Source organism: Clarias gariepinus, chromosome 18 (genome assembly GCF_024256425.1).
Source record: "Clarias gariepinus isolate MV-2021 ecotype Netherlands chromosome 18, CGAR_prim_01v2, whole genome shotgun sequence".
NCBI lineage: Eukaryota > Metazoa > Chordata > Actinopteri > Siluriformes > Clariidae > Clarias > Clarias gariepinus.
Window position 1 is genome coordinate 8,250,298 of NC_071117.1, and position 20,153 is coordinate 8,270,450.

The following is a 20,153-nucleotide window of genomic DNA, read 5'->3' on the forward strand; positions in this document are numbered from 1 at the left end:
ACTGCCTATTGCTTTTAAGTAAAAACACCTTCTGGCCTGAATTTCTGTTTAACATATAGATAGTGTAGTGATGTCACAGAGGCACCTTTAGGTTCCGGATTCGATTCCCGTTTCGAGTCTGTGTGCATGGAGTTTTGTATGTTCTCCCTGTTTGGTGGGTTTCCTCCCACAGTCCAAAGACATTTACATTTGGGCATTTGGCAGATGTTCTTATTCAGAGCGACTTACATTTTTATCTCATTACACATCTGAGCAGTTGAGGGTTAAGGGCCTTGCTTAAGGGCCAAACAGTGGCAACTTGGTGGTTGTGGGGTTTGAACCTGGGACCTTCCAAACTGTAGTCCATTGCCTTAACCACTGAGCTACCCCTGGCCCGTACATGCAGATAGGCTAATTACCCTGTCCAGCGTGTACCCCACCTTGTGCCCTAAGTTTCCTGGGGTAGGCTCCAGGTATACCCCCCTCCCCCCCGCCCCGTGAGCCTGTATATAGAAAAAAGGCACTTACTCCTAACAGAATGAAGGGCAGCATCACTGTAAGTGCTTCCCACCTGTTATGGTGACTGTCCTGACGCAGGAAGTCTCACAGAGAGCCTCGAACTAATAATTAGTCTTGTGGAGAGAGACTTACACAATGGCACTGCAGCCGGGTAGATCTTAACTGCTATTCATACAAACATAGGAAGTGAGTTAGTTTGGTTTTTGATTCTATGGTTCTGACCTGATGGTGCCCTTGACCTTTAGACCTGACCACACTTCTCTTTCTCTATCTCTTTGTCACTTCCTCTTTCTCCCTGACACTTTCTCTCCTGGCACTACATTAGACCATCTCCATTACAACGAAACCAGTAACTTCATTTACAATAAATATATTGATGGTAGAACCCGTCTGGCGAAGCCTTCGTTACATTGCACTCTCTGTAGTTAAGCCAAGAGATGTTTGGTTGGAAGGATGGAATGCCCAGTGTCACGCTGAACCAATATAACCCCAGTTCAACTCAGCTTTATCCCAGTCACTGCAGGACATCAGCGGTTCCTCAGGAAGCTTCGGTGCAACTAAAAATCTCCTAAAATACAGTAATATTGTCCATAACGCGCAAACTGTTCACACACAGAGACATGATGTGGGAATCAAACCGCAAGGTGTGCGAGGCGACAGTGCCACCGTGTCACTTATAACCAACTTATAATAAATAAATAAATAAATAATAGAAACAGTTACTGTACATCCATAGCCTAAATAAACGTGTGTGTGTGTTTGTGCTATTTTTTACTAATGCAAATAGTATAAATAAAACGAAAGAAGAGTTTTTACTCTTGTGTGTTGTAACACTGTACAATACAGAGGAAGGAAGGACAAATTTAAAAAAAAAAGAAACACGATTAAGAAATCGTGGCCAATCTGTGTGGTAACGCCATAACCCCAACCACGTGCCATTACTACACCCAGCAGTGTGAGTGTTTAAACCCTCAGCACTACTCGTGTTTTTTTCCTGGTTGCGAGCGATGAACATCCCTTCCTGAGGTCAGACATTTTTTTTGAGCTATTTATTAAATGATCTATTCATTTTGATTAAAAATCATTAAAATCTTAACTTTAAGTTAGTTTTTCTTTCGGCTTATTCATTACGGTATTGCTGTTACCTCATCTTCATCACACTGTATTTCATCGTGAGTCAGTTTCCACTACCTACAAGCTAAATACGTAACTTCTCCCCCAAAACAATCACACTTACTAGGGGTTAAGGTTAGGGTTAGGGTTAGGGGACATTAGGGAATCTGTATGCATCAGTATATTAATCTAGTTTATGCCTTATGATTTGCCTGTACACCTCATATTAAAAGTATGATTTACAAGTATTCTTCACACGCCAAACTACTAGTGTAAATGACAATCCTCTGGTCATGGAGCACTTGCGTGTGATGTCAGACCCACATTAGCGTTATTAAGCGTCCCATGGTATTCAATTAGCATTAGCTATACTTTTATTGTTTATATTGTATACGTTTATTAATTTATTTATTCATTTTTTAATCAACTATACAAACATGACTGAGCAAAGACTTTACAAAGAAAAATGGGTCAGACAGGCAAAGAAATAGCACAAATACACAGGATCACATGCTCTTATTGCTGTTTTTGTTGTATAAATAATAATAATAATAATATGCTCATTTTGAGAGTTCTACATTTTTGCGACATCATTCACATATTCCGGTGGTGATAAAATTGACCCTTTATGAAAGTACAGTAATGATAACTTTTTCTCTACCTATAAGTTTAACCTCTAGTCGTCACATATACATTACTGGTCAGTAAAATTCTTTATTCTTCATATATCCCAGCTTCTCGTTAGTAGGCTGGGAATCAGAGCGCAGCATCAGTGATCATACTGGACCCCCGAAGCAGACAGGGTTAAGGGCCCGACAGTGGCAACCTGGGGCTCGACCCACCAACCTTCAAATCAGTTACTCAGAACCTTAACACACTGACCCACCACCGCCCCTATACAGTATGCCATACAACATACCCGACATATCCGAAAACCTAAATACACAGTCTGAAGTCTAAAACCTCACACACACCAACAAGGCCTCCATATACTGTATGCACACACACATACACACAAGTTTTCCAGTTACTTTTTGTAAATCGCACTGTATTGTACACACTAAATTGCTCAATACACCAGTGTTAGTGTAAGCGCAGAGAAACTCAGTCACTCAAACAGGTAAGTAGTAACAACGTTTTGATTATATCAATGATAGTTTAACATTCAATCTTACCTGATGAGTGAGTATCAGTAGTACCTGATGCGCTGTAATCTGGTTCCTCATCATGTGTTCAGTAAAATCTGTTGGAGTAAATTTTGCCAGATTCATTATTATTATTATTATTATTATTATTTGACTTAGCTGTATTATCTGTAATGAAGCCACGGCATGATGGTTAGGACTTTCGCATCGCACCTCCAGGGTCTGGGTTTGATTTGCACCTCCAACAGTCCAAACACATGCAGATTAGGCTCATTGGTGTTCCCCAAATTCCCTGTACTGTATCTTGTAATGGTCTTGCCACCCTTGCCCACCCCGACTTGTGCCCCAAGTCCCCAGGGATAGGCTCCAGGCCTCCAATGGCCCTGTAGAGGATAAGCGATATAAAGACTGAGTGAGTGGATATTATCTGTGGCAACACTTTCAGCTGACCTGCCAGCTTTGAAACTGAGCAGCATTTTTCCATGTGTAGTTTGTATACAGGCAGCATGATGTCACTGAGATTGGCTCCTCCCCTTCAACTGCTGTTTCTGCTCGTCTTGATTTCACGTGAGTTACAGCTATTAGAATGGTTTTCTCCCCTATAAACTGTATATATATATATATATATAGTACCAGTCAAAAGTTTGGACACAAAGTGGATTTATTTTTTACATTCGAGAACAACTACTGGATTTTTTCAAAACTATGAAATACCACACATGGCATTAGGTAATTATATACGAACAATAACAGCAACAGTCAGTTAACACGTGAAGGTCAGCTGTTCCGGATCAGTTCTTACAAAAACAGTATTGTGTTTGAGTGCATTTGCAAAAACCCATCAAGCTCCATGATGATGAAACTCTCTCTCATGAAGACCTTCCCAGGTAAACAAGACCAAACCATACCTCTGCTGCAGAGGAGACGTTCATTTAGAGCCTCAGAAATCACCAATTAACAACCAGCACCCCAGATTAGAGCCGTTATAAAGCTTTACAGATCAGAAGTAGCAGAAACATCTCAATATCAACTGTTCAAAGGAAAATATTGTATATTTTGGTTGAACGTCTCAGTATTGTTTTACAGTGTAGAAAGAAACAAAAATCAGAAACGACCATGAAGTCAGAAGGTGTGTCCAAACTTTTGACTAATATTGTGTATTCGTGTCCTTTGTGATATTTGTGTCTGTTCAGTGTCAGCAGTTCTGTGTTCAGTTCTGCTTCCTCTCTCTTATTGTACTGCATCAGGAGTATTACAGTACTTGTGTAATTTTCATTGCGTGCCTTCACGAGACCGTGTGTGACTTCAGGAATCCTTCCATAGTCCATGCGATACTGTATTTACATGCTTTACCAACACATCTCTGCATTTCCAATTGCAGGAGTTGGTTCTCAGGAGTGGAGCGTGCATTATAGATCAAAGTCTATCTGTGCTCTAAAGGGATCTACAGTGACGATGAGCTGCAATTACACATATCCAGCAGCTTACAAAGTTGAGAGAGCTTTCTGGAGCAGACAATTGGCTATAGAAAATGAGCCTCCTGATCTGTCATTGGACCCGAAGTACCAAAGCAGGGTCCAGTACCTCGGAGACAGACTGGGTAATTGCGGTCTCAGACTGAGTGGTGTGACAGAACAAGACCAAGGCAAATACTACTTCAGGTTTATAACGACCCCTGCAGAAAAGTATCAAGGTAAAGATGGAGTTCACCTTTCTGTCAGAGGTAAGATACATCAGCTGAAATAACATACTGTATTCCTTAGTGCGTCCGATTCATCCAGCAGTGCAGTAACACTATTGTATTGTCTTTTCATTAAAAAAAACTGTTTCTAAAACATAGGAGAGGAGCAGAATTCAAACAAGCAGTGAACAAAAGCTACAATCTTATTAAGAAACTTTACTGCTCCAGTGTTTCTGCCCTGCTAGGTCATTCTCATCTGCATAATCACATGCAACCTAAGTCAATGGCGTTTTTTATATTGATTTTTTCAGAACCAAAGACATTTACATTTGGCAGACGCTCTTATCCAGAGCGACTTACATTTTTATCTCATTACACATCTGAGCAGTTGAGGGTTAAAGGCCTTGCTCAAGGGCCCAACAGTGGCAACTTAGTGATCGTGGGGTTTGAGCCTGGGATCTTCCGAACCGTAATCCAATGCCTTAACCACTGAGCTACCCTTGGCCCCATGTCTCATGACCCATTGACATAAGACAAAAGACATCCAATAAAATGCTAAAAGCACAGCTCTGCTTCAAGCTATGTTTCCTGCTCAGTGTACTGTGGTGGTAGACCAGGTGGCACACCATTTCCCAGTCATTTTAGCCCTGTATCAGCAATGCCCTACCTTGTCCTAGCAATGTCATGCCCTTTTCTGGCAGGGCCTGCTCTGTCACGCCAATGTCTTGACCTGTCGCGGCAATGCCATAGCTTGTCCTAGCAATGCCATGCCCTGTCACAGCAGTGTCATGACCTATTCAAGCAATGCCATAACCTGTTCTAGCAATGCCGTGACTTATTCCCAGCAATACCACGCACTGCTCGAGCCACACCCTGCTCCATCTGCACCACCTAGCTTTAAAGACCTCCTGTTTACACCACCTGCCGGCTTCAAGGATGATGTGCTGGCATTTCACGTGGCTTTCTGAACATCACGCTGGTGTTGCCTGCCTTGGTGAAGGCATGTTGGTTCTGACTCACAGCTTTAGGAACTTCATGCACCACCCAAGGACAAAAGCAGCCTTTCCTGTCCCAAGCCCTTATCCAGTCACAGACAATCACAAGTTCTATGCCATAGTTTTGTGTTTGGTTTTTGGTTTATTTTCTGAGATGTTTGATAAAGCTTTTCCTTGGTTACGTCCCATCTCCAGATCTGCAGGATGTGCTAAACTATACAGTAATACTTCTATTCTCTTAGGCGTGATTTATAAGGCCAGTACTTTAATTTCTGGCTCTTGATTTTTATTTTCATTTTTTTCCTGGCCCTTTTAGCCTCTTGGGAAAAAAAAGGATCATCAAAAAAATTGTACACTAGATTTAAAATGTCCGAATGTGGCAAATACAAGATAAACCAGATTGTTTTTAATTCAGCTACAGTGGTGTGAAAAACTATTTACCTGATTTCTTATTCTTTTGCATGTTTGTTACACAAAATGTTTCTGATCATCAAACACATTTAACTATTAGTCAAAGATAACACAAGTAAACACAAAATGCAGTTTTTAAATGATGGTTTTTATTATTTAGGGAGAAAAAAAATCCAAACCTACATGGCCCTGTGTGAAAAAGTAATTGCCCCCTGAACCTAATAACTGGTTGGGCCACCCTTAGCAGCAATAACTGCAATCAAGCGTTTGCGATAACTTGCAACGAGTCTTTTACAGCGCTCTGGAGGAATTTTGGCCCACTTATCTTTGCAGAATTGTTGTAATTCAGCTTTATTTGAGGGTTTTCTAGCATGAACCGGCTTTTTAAGGTCATGCCACAACCTGGCTAGGCCACTCCAAAGTCTTCATTTTGTTTTTCTTCAGCCATTCAGAGGTGGATTTGCTGGTGTGTTTTGGATCATTGTCCTGCTGCAGCACCCAAGATCGCTTCAGCTTGAGTTGACGAACAGATGGCCGGATATTCTCCTTCAGGATTTTTTGGTAGACAGTAGAATTCATGGTTCCATCTATCACAGCAAGCCTTCCAGGTCCTGAAGCAGCAAAACAACCCCAGACCATCACACTACCACCACCATATTTTACTGTTGGTATGATGTTCTTTTTCTGAAATGCTGTGTTACTTTTACGTCAGATGTAACGGGACACGCACCTTCCAAAAAGTTCAACTTTTGTCACGTCGGTATTATCCACAAGGTATTTTCCCAAAAGTCTTGGCAATCATTGAGATGTTTTTTTTAGCAAAATTGAGACGAGCCTTAAATGTTCTTTTTGCTTAAAAGTGGTTTGCGCCTTGGAAATCTGCCATGCAGGCAGGTCTCTTTCTTATGGTGGAGTCGTGAACACTGACCTTAATTGAGGCAAGTTCTGCAGTTCTTTAGATGTTGTCCTGGGGTCTTTTGTGGCCTCTCGGATGAGTTGTCTCTGCGCTCTTGGGGTAATTTTGGTCGGCCGGCCACTCCTGGGAAGGTTCACCACTGTTCCATGTTTTTGCCATTTGTGGATAATGGCTCTCACTGTGGTTCGCTGGAGTCCCAAAGCTTTAGAAATGGCTTTATAACCTTTACCAGACTGATAGATCTCAATTCCTTTGGATCTTGGCATAATGTCTAGCTTTTGAGGTGCTTTTGGTCTACTTCTCTGTGTCAGGTAGCTCCTATTTAAGTGATTTGTTGATTGAAACAGGTGTGGCAGTAATCAGGCCTGGGGGTAACTACAGAAATTGAACTCAGGTGTGATAAACCACAGTTAAGTTATTTTTTAACAAGGGGGGCAATCACTTTTTCACACAGGGCCATGTAGATTTGGAGTTTTTTTTCTCCCTAAATAATAAAAACCTTCATTTAAAAACTGCATTTTGTGTTCAATTATGTTATCTTTGACTAATAGTTAACGGGTTTTGATGAGCAGAAACATTTAAGTGTGACAAACATGCAAAAGAATAAGAAATCAGGAAGGGGGCAAATAATTTTTCACACCACTGTAAATCTCTAACTAGCTAACGTCTGCTAGCAGCTAAGCTGTTTTTATTTTTGAAAGGTAGATAATTAATAAGAGACAATAATCCCCAGTGACTGTATTGCATGTATCACCTCTTTCCTCTCATCCATAGAGCTTCAGGTTGTGATTCCTGATACGGTGGTTGAAGGAAAAGCAGTCACTCTCACATGTAAAACCGGCAACAGAATAAGCAGCAATTCAACATTTATCTGGAACAAAAATGGAAGTCGTCTACCCTCCTCGACTAACCTTCTCCACCTGCCGTCAGTAAGTCGGAGGGATGTAGGCAGATACAGCTGTGCTGTACAGAAACTTCAGTCCTGTGAAGTCACTCTTAGACTACAATGTAAGTACAGATTCACTCATTAAACAACATTACCATTTCAGGCTAAATCACGCTAGATTCGCCTCTAATTAATTAGCCTATACACATCAGTTGAAATAAAGTCACAGTAGATGCATTCTAACCTGGATTGCATTGCATGTGATTAACACATGTAAAAGCTGAACACTTTTTACACTCCCTTCAAGGCTGCAACTAACAGCATTTGAGCGCTAGCAATGGGAACATGCGGAGTGTGTCAAAACAGGAATTGCTTTCATGATCTCTTAGCATGACATAGGGAAAGCTTTTAGGAGAGTGAATACCAGAAAGTTATCTATCTCATCACAATCTCTACTGTATATCAACAAGTTGGCCTCAGATGCCAAGTACAAATCATGCTGTTTCATACCATGTTATAGATGAATCAAGACATGCAATGCCTGATTCAGGCCCTGTTTCATGCCACGCTACACCGGAATCATGGCCTGGTCCATGCTATGCCCAAATCATGCCCTCCTCTGTTCCATGCTTTGCCTAAATCATGCCATGAAATGCAAGACATATGGCATCCTTTGCCTAAAACATGCAATTTTCCATTAGAATCATGCCCTGCTTTGTCTGTGCCGGAGTTATGCTCTGCTTTGTCTGAGCTGTGCCCTACACTGGTTGAGCCATGCCCTGCTCTGCATGAGTCATGCCCTGTTCTGCACAAGTCAAACCCGGTTCTGCCAGGATAACACACCACATTGCTCAAATCACACCAACCTCGGCCTCTGCTAGACCCTATGATGTGCCCCAGTTTATATGATCCATCCCAGGCAATCTCTCTCAAGAGCCTAGTCATGCCATCACTAAGAACCAAAGGGGTGGCCCTTTAGCCACAAGCTCAAGCCAAGCTCCAAACCCATGCCCATGTCAAGCACCAAATGGGCAAGTTCCCACTGACTCACGCTAGGTCAAGCGCCAACCTGTGGATGTGAAGAACAGAAAGCTCTAGCTCAAGCACCCATTCCAGTGTTCCAAGTTTCTCCACAGTGCCTGTTCCAAGTTCTGGCCCAGTCACCAGCTCATGTGTCAAAAGTGACTTAATGATTTTTTTTTATTTTTTTTACATTTTTCAGTAATTTCACTGCTAAATTAAACTTCACAGTAATTTCACAGTCTGATTATTCAAAAAAGGAAAAATCATACTTTATTATTTGTCTTTCTATGCCTAGATGTTCCAAAGAATGTCTTAGTGTCCATCAGTCCCTCTGGTGAGATAGTGGAGGGCAGTTCGGTGACTCTGACCTGCAGCAGTGATGCTAACCCACCTGTGGAGCTCTACACCTGGTATAAGGGAAAATCCTCCATAGGAACAGGAAAAACCTACACCATCAGTAATATCAGCTCTGCGGGCAGTGGGAATTACACGTGCCAGGCTAAAAATAAACACGGACATCAGTCCTCTACTGCTGTGTCTCTGAATGTCCTGTGTGAGTTAATGGTGATTCATTACGGTCTAGGATACTCTCAGTAATCTGAAAGAAAGTGTTTCATTTGTATGCTGTATTTCCTTCTTGTCTGATTTAGATCCTCCAAAAAGAGTCTCAGTGTCCATCAGTCCCTCTGGTGCGATAGTGGAGGGCAGAACAGTGACTCTGACCTGCAGCAGTGATGCTAACCCACCTGCAGTGTATAACTGGTTTAAAGGAACAGTACTTAAAACCAAAGAAAAAATCTACATCATTAAAAAGATCAGGTCTGAGGACAGGGGAGAGTACAAGTGCAAGTCCAGCAACCGATACGGAGAGAAACACAGTGATGGAGTAACTCTAAATGTTTTTTGTAAGTGCTCGATGATTCGAGTTCACAAACCTTGCTGAAATCAATAAAAGGTTGACACTGCTTTTTAAACCCTAAATATTGTAGCGTTTTTACGCCGGGAAGAAGGCTGGAGAGACGAGTGAGCTTATTTGCTACCCAATGCAATGGCTGGGAGTACTTTATTAAGCACACAGCATGTAAGGCATGAGCAGCACCTTCACTCAGGAGCCTACATCCAATTCAGCACTAGCTTGAACTGGAGTACATTTCACACGTCACACACCTCAACACACACAACAGGGCCGAAGTCACTAACCCATCATGGTGAACACACCGACATCCCCGCAAGGCATGCTGGTCGTCAGCCGCCGCCCCGCCCACGCCACACTGCCCCCACCCGAGCTGTGACCGTCCCTGGTCACCATGACGAACTCCGTTTCGGAGGCGTGGAGGCGGTCGGCGCTGGCGGTGGGAACGCCGCCGTCCTTTGGCAGGTGAGGGATAAACGTGAACATAGTCCTGAGGCGGTCCGGCCTCCACAGAGTTCGATGTTTCATCGGCGTGCGGCTGGTAAGGCGCAAGACGGTCCCGGTGGAGCAAAACTCGTACCTGCCCCGCCAACCGCACCCGGTAGATGACATTGGAGAGCCGAGCAATTACCGTGCCGGGGCCCACCCAGTGAGACACACGCCCGGCCGAGAGCCCCCTCTTTCTTCCGGAGGAACACACCCACACCTGCTCGCCAGCAGCAAAATCTCGCCCCTGGCTGTGAGTGTCCACGCCCATTCGCCCCATAGGTGCCCCCACCCGAAAGTCTTGCAGCGGTGCCCGCGAGCGCTGTGTGGGGCCCTTCTTCCTGGCGATGAGCGGTTCCCAGTTCAGCTGGGGGACCGGCGAGACCGGCGGTGCGACTGCGGGTGACGCTCTGGGAGACGCAGTAAGACGGCTGCATGCTGGCTCGGACGGCTGATCACCACCGGAGGACCTGGAGGACTGCACGGGGGGAACGTCCTGCGTCGAGGGTTCTACGTCGCGACGGCGCTCCACTTGCTCGCAGTACCGGCCACCCGCTTTGCTGCCCGGCCGGCGAGGTAAAGCGCCGGTGTTAGCGCGCAGATTTCCCGCTCGGTCTGCTACCGGAAGTTCCGCCCCCCGGGTGTGTGCTGCTAACCTGGCTACCCCGAAGTTACCACGCAGAGTTCTGCTAGCCAAATTCAGCACCGCACCCCATCGCTCCAGAATCTCCAACCTCAAAATGCAGTCTTCCCCGACATTCCCCACAACGAACCCGTGGGAATAAGTTCGGCCACCAACCTGGACTCGCGCTGTGCGACACGCCCGTACCTTGTCGCAGCCCCCAGCAACGGTGCGGATGCTGAAGGCAGGATCAGGCCGTCGGCGAACACGCTTGCTTTGCCCCAGTACTCCAGAGCGCAGCAGCGAAACAGTGGAGCCGGTGTCCACGAGCGCTTGCAGTAAGACGCCATCCAGCACACAGTCAATGTAAAGCCCAGCGCGGCTTCCCAAGCGTCCTCCCGGCGCTAGTTTAGCGGCTGCTGGTGTACGCTGTCCCGTGCCTCGGCCTCGCCGCGAAACGTCGGAGCGCTGCTCGTTGCCTAGCCGCGACGGGTAGCCCTGTCCCCGGCTAGGTTCACAAACCGAGCGCCACTGAGCTGCGGCCGGTCGCTCGGCTCTTCCGCCGTGATGTACCGCCGATATGGGCTCAGCGCGCTCGGCCTCGCGCAGCGGCAGGTCGCTTTGCCGGCTAACGGCGCACGGAGCTGTATCTTGCTCCGGCGCTTGCGCAGCACCAGCCTCCGCCCCGAGATCCAGCGCCGGGATTTTCTTCTTCCCGCTCCGCGTTGGCTGACGTGGTGTGCTCGCGCTAGCTCCGTCAGGAAAGCGCTTCTTCTGCGCGAGTAGTCGCTCCGCTACTCGGCGGCCCGCTTGGATTTTCTGAAGGTCCTCCTTTGTGCGCTCGAACCCGTTATTCTCCATCCCACTTCTGACACCAATGTAGCGTTTTTACGCCGGGAAGAAGGCTGGAGAGACGAGTGAGCTTATTTGCTACCCAATGGGAGTACTTTATTAAGCACACAGCATGTAAGGCATGAGCAGCACCTTCACTCAGGAGCCTACATCCAATTCAGCACTAGCTTGAACTGGAGTACATTTCACACGTCACACACCTCAACACACACAACAGGGCCGAAGTCACTAACCCAAACACCTTTCCCCATCATGGTGAACACACCGACATCCCCGCAAGGCATGCTGGGGATGTCACGCCCCGCCCACGCCACAATATCTTACATGTGGTCGTGTCTTTGTATTTTTCAGATCCTCCAAAAAGCTCCTCAGTGTCCATCAGTCCCTCTGGTGAGATAGTGGAGGGCAGAACAGTGACTCTGACCTGCAGCAGTGATGCTAACCCACCTGTGGAGTATAACTGGTTTAAAGGAACATTATTCATAAGCAAAGGAAAAACCTACACCGTTAAAAACATCAGCTCTGAGAACACTGGAGAGTACAAGTGCAAGTCCAGCAACCGATACGGAGAGAAATATTCTTATAACACAACAGTAAATGTATTGTGTAAGTGGCTGATTGTTGGCATCCACTGAGCCACTGGGTCTCACTTAGATATTCTTAAGCTTCTCTTTTCCTTTTTTTTTAGATCCTCCTAAGAATGTCTCAGTGTCCATCAATCGCTCTGGTGAGATAGTGGAGGGCAGTTCGGTGACTCTGACCTGCAGCAGTGACGCTAACCCACCTGTGGAGCTCTACACCTGGTATAAGGGAAAATCCTCTATAGGAACAGGAAAAACCTACACCATCAGTAATATTAACTCTGTGGACAGTGGAGATTACACGTGCCAGGCTAAAAATAAACACGGACATCAGTCCTCTACTGCTGTGTCTCTGAATGTCCTGTGTGAGTTAATGGTGATTCATTACGATCTAGGATACGCCCAGTAATCTAAAAGGAAGTGTTTTTATTTGTATATTTCCTTCTTGTCTGATTTAGATCCTCCAAAGAGAGTCTCAGTGTCCATCAGTCCCTCTGGTGCGATAGTGGAGGGCAGTACAGTGACTTTGACCTGCAGCAGTGATGCTAACCCACCTGCAGTGTATAACTGGTTTAAAGGAACAGTACTTAAAAGCAAAGAAAAAATCTACATCATTAAAAAGATCAGGTCTGAGGACAGGGGAGAGTACAAGTGCAAGTCCAGCAACCGATACGGAGAGAAACACAGTGATGGAGTAACTCTAAATGTTTTTTGTAAGTGCTCGATGATTCGAGTTCACAAACCTTGCTGAAATCAATAAAAGGTTGACACTGCTTTTTAAACCCTAAATATCTTACATGTGGTCGTGTCTTTGTATTTTTCAGATCCTCCAAAAAGCTCCTCAGTGTCCATCAGTCCCTCTGGTGAGATAGTGGAGGGCAGAACAGTGACTCTGACCTGCAGCAGTGATGCTAACCCACCTGCAGAGTATACCTGGTTTAAAGGAACATTATTTATAAGCAAAGGAAAAACCTACACCGTTAAAAACATCAGCTCTGAGAACACTGGAGAGTACAAGTGCAAGTCCAGCAACCGATACGGAGAGAAATATTCTTACAACACAACAGTAAATGTATTGTGTAAGTGGCTGATTGTTGGCATCCACTGAGCCACTGGGTCTCACTTAGATTTTCTTAAGCTTCTCTTTTCCTTTTTCCATTTTTTTTAGATCCTCCTAAGAATGTCTCAGTGTCCATCAATCGCTCTGGTGAGATAGTGGAGGGCAGTTCGGTGACTCTGAGCTGCAGCAGTGATGCTAACCCACCTGTGGAGCTCTACACCTGGTATAAGGTGAATGAAAGCTCACCTGTAGGATCTGGACAGAGTTACAGCTTCACGTTGAGCTCCAACAGCAGTGGATGGTTTTACTGTGTGGCTCAGAATAAATACGGGACTCAGAGAGCCGCTGCGGTTCCTCTCATTTTAAATGGTATTTCAGTTATTATAACACTAGCACTTTGTAGCAGTGATAAAGGTGATGAGTTACAGCTGAGTAATTGTCTGTACACAGGGAACCAAAATGTGGTTCTGTATATAGCTGTTGGAATCGCTGGTGGATGTGGGTGTTTATTTTTGATCATTGGTGTTTTATGCATCAGGTAAGCATGTTTTTCTGATCAACTTGCTTAAATGTCTATTACATGAACTATCTGATTACTGTTCATTTTCAGGAAAAAGAGAAGAGGAGGTTCAAAGGATGCTGCAAAGTCTTTTTGGGTATGTGAACGGTAACAGATTGTCATGATAGTAGCGGGGGTTGCAGGTGAGGCATATAAGCTCAGAAGGTTAAGACTGTTCTTTAATAAAGATAAAAACTAAACACAAAACCTGAAACTTTGGAACAAGAATAAAAACATGAAGCATGGCAAAAGGCAAAAGGCAGTTTAAACAAATCAACAGATGCAAGACTCAAACTATATCTATTTATAAAGCAACTGATGAGCCACCTCGGTTCAGGTGAGTGCTCCCATCACCTGACCGAGGTGCATCCTGGGATATGAAGTTCAAAACTCAAAAACAAAAGGAGTGCAACGCGCCCTTTAGGGGTTAACCCTGACAGAGGTGCATAATGGACATAAGGAAACACCAATGTCTAGGCACTCTTCATCACTAAACATAGTGCTAGCAGTACATGCTCGCTCACAGAGTGTAATCCAAGCCACATCTTCTTCATTCAGACATTCGGATCTGAAGCATTTCCTTCAAACAGCAATCACATTCTTTATAATCTTCACACAGAATGTTGAGTCGCGTCCTCCTGATGACACCTACACAGCTCTTGATCTTCCGACCAGGTTCTGCAATGACTCGTATCACACACGTGCAGTACGTATCCTCAGAGACACCTTTCACTCAGACATTCAGATCTGGAGCATTTCCTACAAACACCAATCACATTCTTTATAATCTTCACTCAGAATGCCGATTCGAGTCCTCCTGATGACAAGTACGCAGCTCCTGATCTTCCTGCCAGGTCCTCCAATAACTCGTATCACACACGTGCAGTACGTATCCTCAGAGACACGCTCTACTCAGACATTCAGATCTGGAGGAATTCCTTACAATTTTTACATTTTTACTTTATCATTTTGAAACAGAATCTTCACTCCAGTTCTATTGATGACACATATACAGCTCTTGATCTTCAGACCATGTCCTCCAATGACGTCTATCACACACTTGGAGTAAGTGGCCTCATATACAGTACACACTTCACTCAGACGTTCAGATGTGGAAAGGATCACTAAGAATGGTGAACATGTGATTCTCTCTCTCCTTCTGTCACACAGTCAGTTCACCCCAATCCTCCAGACGAAGTGTACACATCTCTGGATTTTCAGTTTATCTCTTCTGATTACCTCAATATACCAGTGAGTGCTGCTATATTTGATTTATTAATATTGCGCTGATGTGGTGCTTGCTTGATATTTCTACCACAAGCACTTTATTTCAATTTCTCTTTCCAGATTGGAGGAAATCAACACTGAGGCCTCATGTAGAGTGTGTGTGAAAGAGAGATGATGACGATGACGATGACGATGATGATGATGAATGATGGAATAGTTCCGAGCTGTGGATAAATACTACAGAGCTATTTTCAGATGGAAACCAAAAAAAAAACGACTTGAAAGTAGCAGAAGAACTCCTCCAGCATGCTCAGTAAAACCTACCAGCTGTTGTCAGTCCTGATAGTAAAACGGCTGGTAGGTTTTACTGAGCGTGCTGGAGAACATGAGTTCTTCTGGTAACTTTGTCACACTTACTGCCTCCTATTTTTTAAGGTTTTTGGTTTGTATGAACATAATTCATAAATATAAAAGGTACGTTGAGATACGCAGTGGTAAAGTGCTCGCCCTATCATCCAGAGATCGCTGGTTCGAACCCCGGGTGATGCTGTTTTCCTCTGACAGCCGGAGGCACAGAGAGAGCTGATTGGCCGAGCTCTCTCAGGGGGGAGGGATGAGAGGTACTCGCGCTCCCACATTAATCACGTCTCTACAGCCAATCAGGGGCGTCTGTGAGCTCGCGCACGCGGAAGGAGCGGCTAGCACTTTCCTCCGAGTGTGTTACTCCGCCCCTAACGGTGTGTGAGCGAGCAGTTCAAAAAGATGCGGTCGGCTGGCGTCACGCGGTTCAGAGGAAACACGTGATAGTCTTCGCCCTCCCAGCTGAATGGTAGTAGTAGCCTTATTGTGGGAGCCCCCTAGTGACGGGGAGGAATTGGCCACGACAAAAGGGGGGAGAAAATTGAAAAAAAAAAAAAAAGAGAAATAGTGAATGGTTTTGTACATAATAATACAGACATGATGAGCATAACAAAATGATTACAGATAACGTACTATATGTAATAATTTCCACTGAAAGACTTTGGTACAGTACTGTACATATATTTTTGCTAAAGTAGAACACTGTATTCATACTTTATTATTATTTTATAAGAAAATTGCGTGCCAATAAAGTTTTACACGTTAAACTCACGTGATTGTCGTTTAGTTTACTATGTAACACCATGTTCAGAGAACCTTCACGGGACATGTAGAAGCATAATACAGTAACAATGGTGTATATGAACACAAATGGAACTCGACCTCATTGTTTAAAAAAAAAATCACAGACCGAGGCATTTTTTTCCATGTCTGGGCTGGGTGAGTTCATTGCAGAATGTTGATTACAGGCCTTTCCTGTAGCAAATGTGTCAAGCGTACACGGCAACATCACGTGGAGCCAAAAAGAGAGACTATGCAGGAGGCCGACGACTTTGAGGATGCCACCCCCCTTGTTCCAGCCCGGTCACTGATGTCACAGACACCATTCAATGCCTTTAAAGGTTTTACCATTCTTTGCCTTGCCACTGACTCCATCAGGCCCTACCACTATTGTCACTTTGTCGTCTGATGGCTCCCCTTCTTTCAGCCTAGCCACTGACATAATGGCGTCATCCTTATACCTTTAAGGATGTCACCTCATCTTCCTCCCCTCCCACTGATGTCACTACCTCATCCGATGCCTTTGAGGATGTCTCCCCAACTTCTGTCCCTGTCCCCATCTCACTGCATCAACCTAAGCCTTTGAGGACATCTCCTCATCTTCACGCCTACCCCTGTTGTCCATCATCCAATTAATTTAAGGATGTCTTTCTATCTTCTAGCCCTGCCACTGATATCACTGCATCATCCAATGCCTTAATGGACGTCTTCCCATATTTCAACCCTGCCACTGAAGTCATCGCACCATCTAATGCCCCTGAGGACGTCTCCTCATCTCCCAGCCCTGCCACTTGTGTCACTCTATCATCCAATGTCTTTGAGTTTGTCTCAAGCCCTGCCTATGATGTTACTGTATCATCCGATGCCTTTGAGGACAACACCCCATCTTCCAGCCTTGCCACTGCCTCTGCCGAGAACAGTACCCTGCTTCCCTACTCTGTGATTCCTGGACCTTTTGACAATGGTTAGGTGGTCTGTGACGGCATTATTGTGGCCAAGACCCTGTGGCCAACCTTCTGATGCCTTTGATGAGTTCAGCCAGCATCCTTTCCATCCTGAGAACGTCAACAGGGTATCATTACCTCCCCAGCCACCCCCCACCCCCCAATACCCAAAATTCATGGTGCATGTTGTTTCTCCAACTTGTAACACCCCTGGCAGTGCAGAGAACTTTTACAATTTGAACATAAGTGACTAAATATAAGGTTTTCTTACATTGTGTGAACTGTCCCATGTCTACATCCTTACCTTGCTTTCTTTTGGTTCTGATAATAATGTCTAATCTCTTCCATTCTCTCTCTCTCTCGTTCTCTCTCTCTCTCTCTTGCTATGTCTCTTACTCCCCCCATTGAGCTAACATTTCCTGGTTCGTTTCCAGATGGACATCTATACAACTTCCCCTCTTTGTTTTCCTGGATTTTACCAGGACATGTTGAATTGGTTTATGTTCTTTGATGTAACAAATGTGCATGAAACCAGTCATTTGGCCAAACGTATAAAAACTCTGTCTGGCAATTCTTTAATCATTTTCAAAACTTCACACTAAACATCAAAAGTATATTTTTTGCAATGATTTAATTGTTTAGTAAAAAATGTTGTAATGTTACGGGAAAGTAATTAATGCTGGGTGTCCAGAGCAGCAGAGCGAGTGCCATTGTTCACACACAAAAAGATTTCAAAGCGACAATTATTGGACAGTTAGTCAGAGCCAGACACAGATAGCAGAAGACTCCGATCTAGATCCGCAGCGGATGTGATGAAGATGATCTGCCAGATGCAACACAAGTCCAGTCTGGAGTTGCCTGCTGTGATTAGGTGCATCTTAAATTAAAAACTCTGATCTTACATTTAAAAGCATTTCCTAATCTAGAGAATTCAGTACACTGGGCTGCATAACAGAGCTTTCTGTAGGTTCGTAAATTTGTAAAATAATTTTAAAAAAATTCAGGATCCTATTTATACAACAACTGATTCCGCAATTTGGGAAGGCCAGTTAGCCTAACCTGCATATCTTTGGACTGAGGGAGAAAACCAGAGTACCCAGAGGAAACCCACCAGCAGGGGGAGAACATGCAAACTCCATTCACACAGAGACGAGAATCGAACCTGACCCTGGAGGTGCAAGGCGACAGTGCTAACCACTCACACTTTTTGAGCATGTTAAGACCTCCAAAGAGCTGATAAAAAGCATTACACTATAATGTCAGTCAACAGGAGGTAAATACTATAGGACATAATAAATCACGATAAAATTATATATAAGTAAGGAAGTTATTAGCCATTTAACCAAACCAATAATAAGCTTATATTATTTCCTAATCGATGACAGTAACTCTAAGTGATGTGACTCCATCTGCGCTCAGTATTGGGATTCACTTACTCCCAAGTAAGGCTACAGTGCTAATTCACTAAACCACCGTAATGTGCGCTTTACTATTGATAAAGTTATTCAATTCAGTTCAATTTTATTTGTATAGCGCTTTTAGCAATTGTCCTTGTCGCAAAGCAGATTTACACAATCAAAATACTTATTTAGGTTTGTATGAGATGTGAATGTGTATGAATCAAAATGGTCAGTTTGTCCCTGGTGAGCGAGCCGAGGGCGACAGTGGCAAGGAAAAACTCCCTGAGATGGTAATAGGAAAAAACCTTGAGAGGAACCAGATTCAACAGGGAACCCATCCTCATCTGGGTGAAACAGAGAGCAGTAAATGATCTGCATTTATACAGTGTGTTAGGTGGCAGCCAGTTCAGCATAACAGTTGATGTTATTTAATGTTAATATCCTCCTGAGACCCAGCAATTCATTTTTTGTCCTCTGTGGGGGACTGTGGTCTTTATTTCAAACACAATGCATGCAATGTGTTTGTGTCCTAATTTACTGTAAAGAGTACATATTGGGCTTTCTATTGATATCACACAAGTGGGGGTGTGGCCAACAGATCACATGTTCTGTCTTTCTAAACTGGCGGCGATTGCAGCAAGCACATTCTACAGCAGCATGAGGTTAAAAAGTGATACAATTTTTAAATACAGCATGTAGTTATTTTTTTATAATATTGTTTTTTATTTGTGAAGATTTTAACTACATTATACAGTGAAACCTCAGATTACAAGCATAATTCGTTCTGGAAGCAGGCTCGTATTCCAAAACACTAAACACGTAAATCAAAGCACATTTTCCCATAAGAAATAATAAAAATTCAAATAATTCGTTCCACAGGCCAAAATAAATAAATAAATACATAAAAATAATTAACACAAAATATAAAGTAAAAATAAAACAAATTAACCTGCACGTTACCTCAAAAAAAGTAAAAATAAATCTCAACAGGTAAGTGTTTTCATTTATGCGTACAGGCGCTGTGTGCGTGCACAATTACATTTAGGCATTTGGCAGACACTCTTATCCAGAGCGACTTACATTTTTATCTCATTACACATCTGAGCAGTTCGATCTTTCGAACCGTAATCCAATGCCTTAACCACTGAGCTACCCCCAGCACACACCTTTAATGTGTGTGTGTGTATGTGTGTGCGTGCGCGTAATTTGACACCGTGCCGGTTGTGTGTGAGTGAAGTACCCTCTCTCTGTTTCACCCACACACACACACATTAAAGGTTGAGAGAGAGAGAGAGAGAAAGAGAGAAAGAGAGAGAGTGAACCAGCACGGTGTCAAATTACGCGCGTGCACACACTTAACACACACTCAAACACTGACACACACTAACAACGAGAAAGAGTGTACGTGTGTGCGAACCTGTGCGGTGTCAAATTACGCGCGCACACGCATAACACACACACTCTGCAGCGCAAGAGAAAGAAGAACACACACACATAACATCACAAACACTGACAGTAAAGGCGAGAGAGAGAGGAAGAGCGTGTGTGTGTGTGTTTGTGTGTGAACCGGCGCGGTGTCAAATTAGGCGCGTGCACACACATAACACACACACTCTGCAGCGCAAGAGAAAGAAAAACACACACACACACACGGATGTTGATTATACCAGTACGAGATGAGCACTAAGACCCAGCAGGGGA

General features: G+C 44.1%; 2 protein-coding genes across 3 annotated transcripts in view; one reads left to right on the forward strand and one right to left on the reverse strand.

Annotated features, from left to right (window-relative positions):
- lgalsla (lectin, galactoside-binding-like a) overlaps nt 1-3,088 on the reverse strand; it is a 31,844-nt gene extending 28,756 nt beyond the window's left edge. Inside the window, exons 1-2 of the mRNA XM_053476926.1 lie at nt 2,970-3,088; nt 2,787-2,854 (exon numbers count right to left, since the gene is read on the reverse strand). Coding sequence (XP_053332901.1) covers nt 2,787-2,854; nt 2,970-3,030 — 129 coding nt within the window. The 5' untranslated portion in view covers nt 3,031-3,088. The remainder of the gene's footprint in view (nt 1-2,786; nt 2,855-2,969) is intronic.
- LOC128506465 (B-cell receptor CD22-like) lies at nt 1,437-16,089 on the forward strand. 2 transcript variants are annotated; one of them, XM_053476918.1, is made up of 18 exons: nt 1,437-1,524; nt 3,247-3,323; nt 4,138-4,479; nt 7,534-7,767; nt 8,964-9,221; nt 9,319-9,573; nt 11,893-12,147; nt 12,230-12,487; nt 12,581-12,835; nt 12,947-13,201; nt 13,291-13,551; nt 13,633-13,720; nt 13,793-13,838; nt 14,361-14,447; nt 14,540-14,626; nt 14,720-14,806; nt 14,912-14,992; nt 15,089-16,089. In XM_053476918.1, exons 2-18 carry the CDS (start codon nt 3,263-3,265, stop codon nt 15,107-15,109), a joined length of 2,931 nt encoding a protein of 976 aa, XP_053332893.1. In that variant the 5' UTR covers nt 1,437-1,524; nt 3,247-3,262; the 3' UTR covers nt 15,110-16,089. The 2 variants fall into 2 exon arrangements, with proteins under 2 accessions (XP_053332893.1, XP_053332894.1); XM_053476919.1 differs by lacking the exons at nt 1,437-1,524; nt 3,247-3,323; nt 4,138-4,479 and adding an exon at nt 6,054-6,511.
- The last annotated feature ends 4,064 nt before the right edge of the window (nt 16,090-20,153 follow it).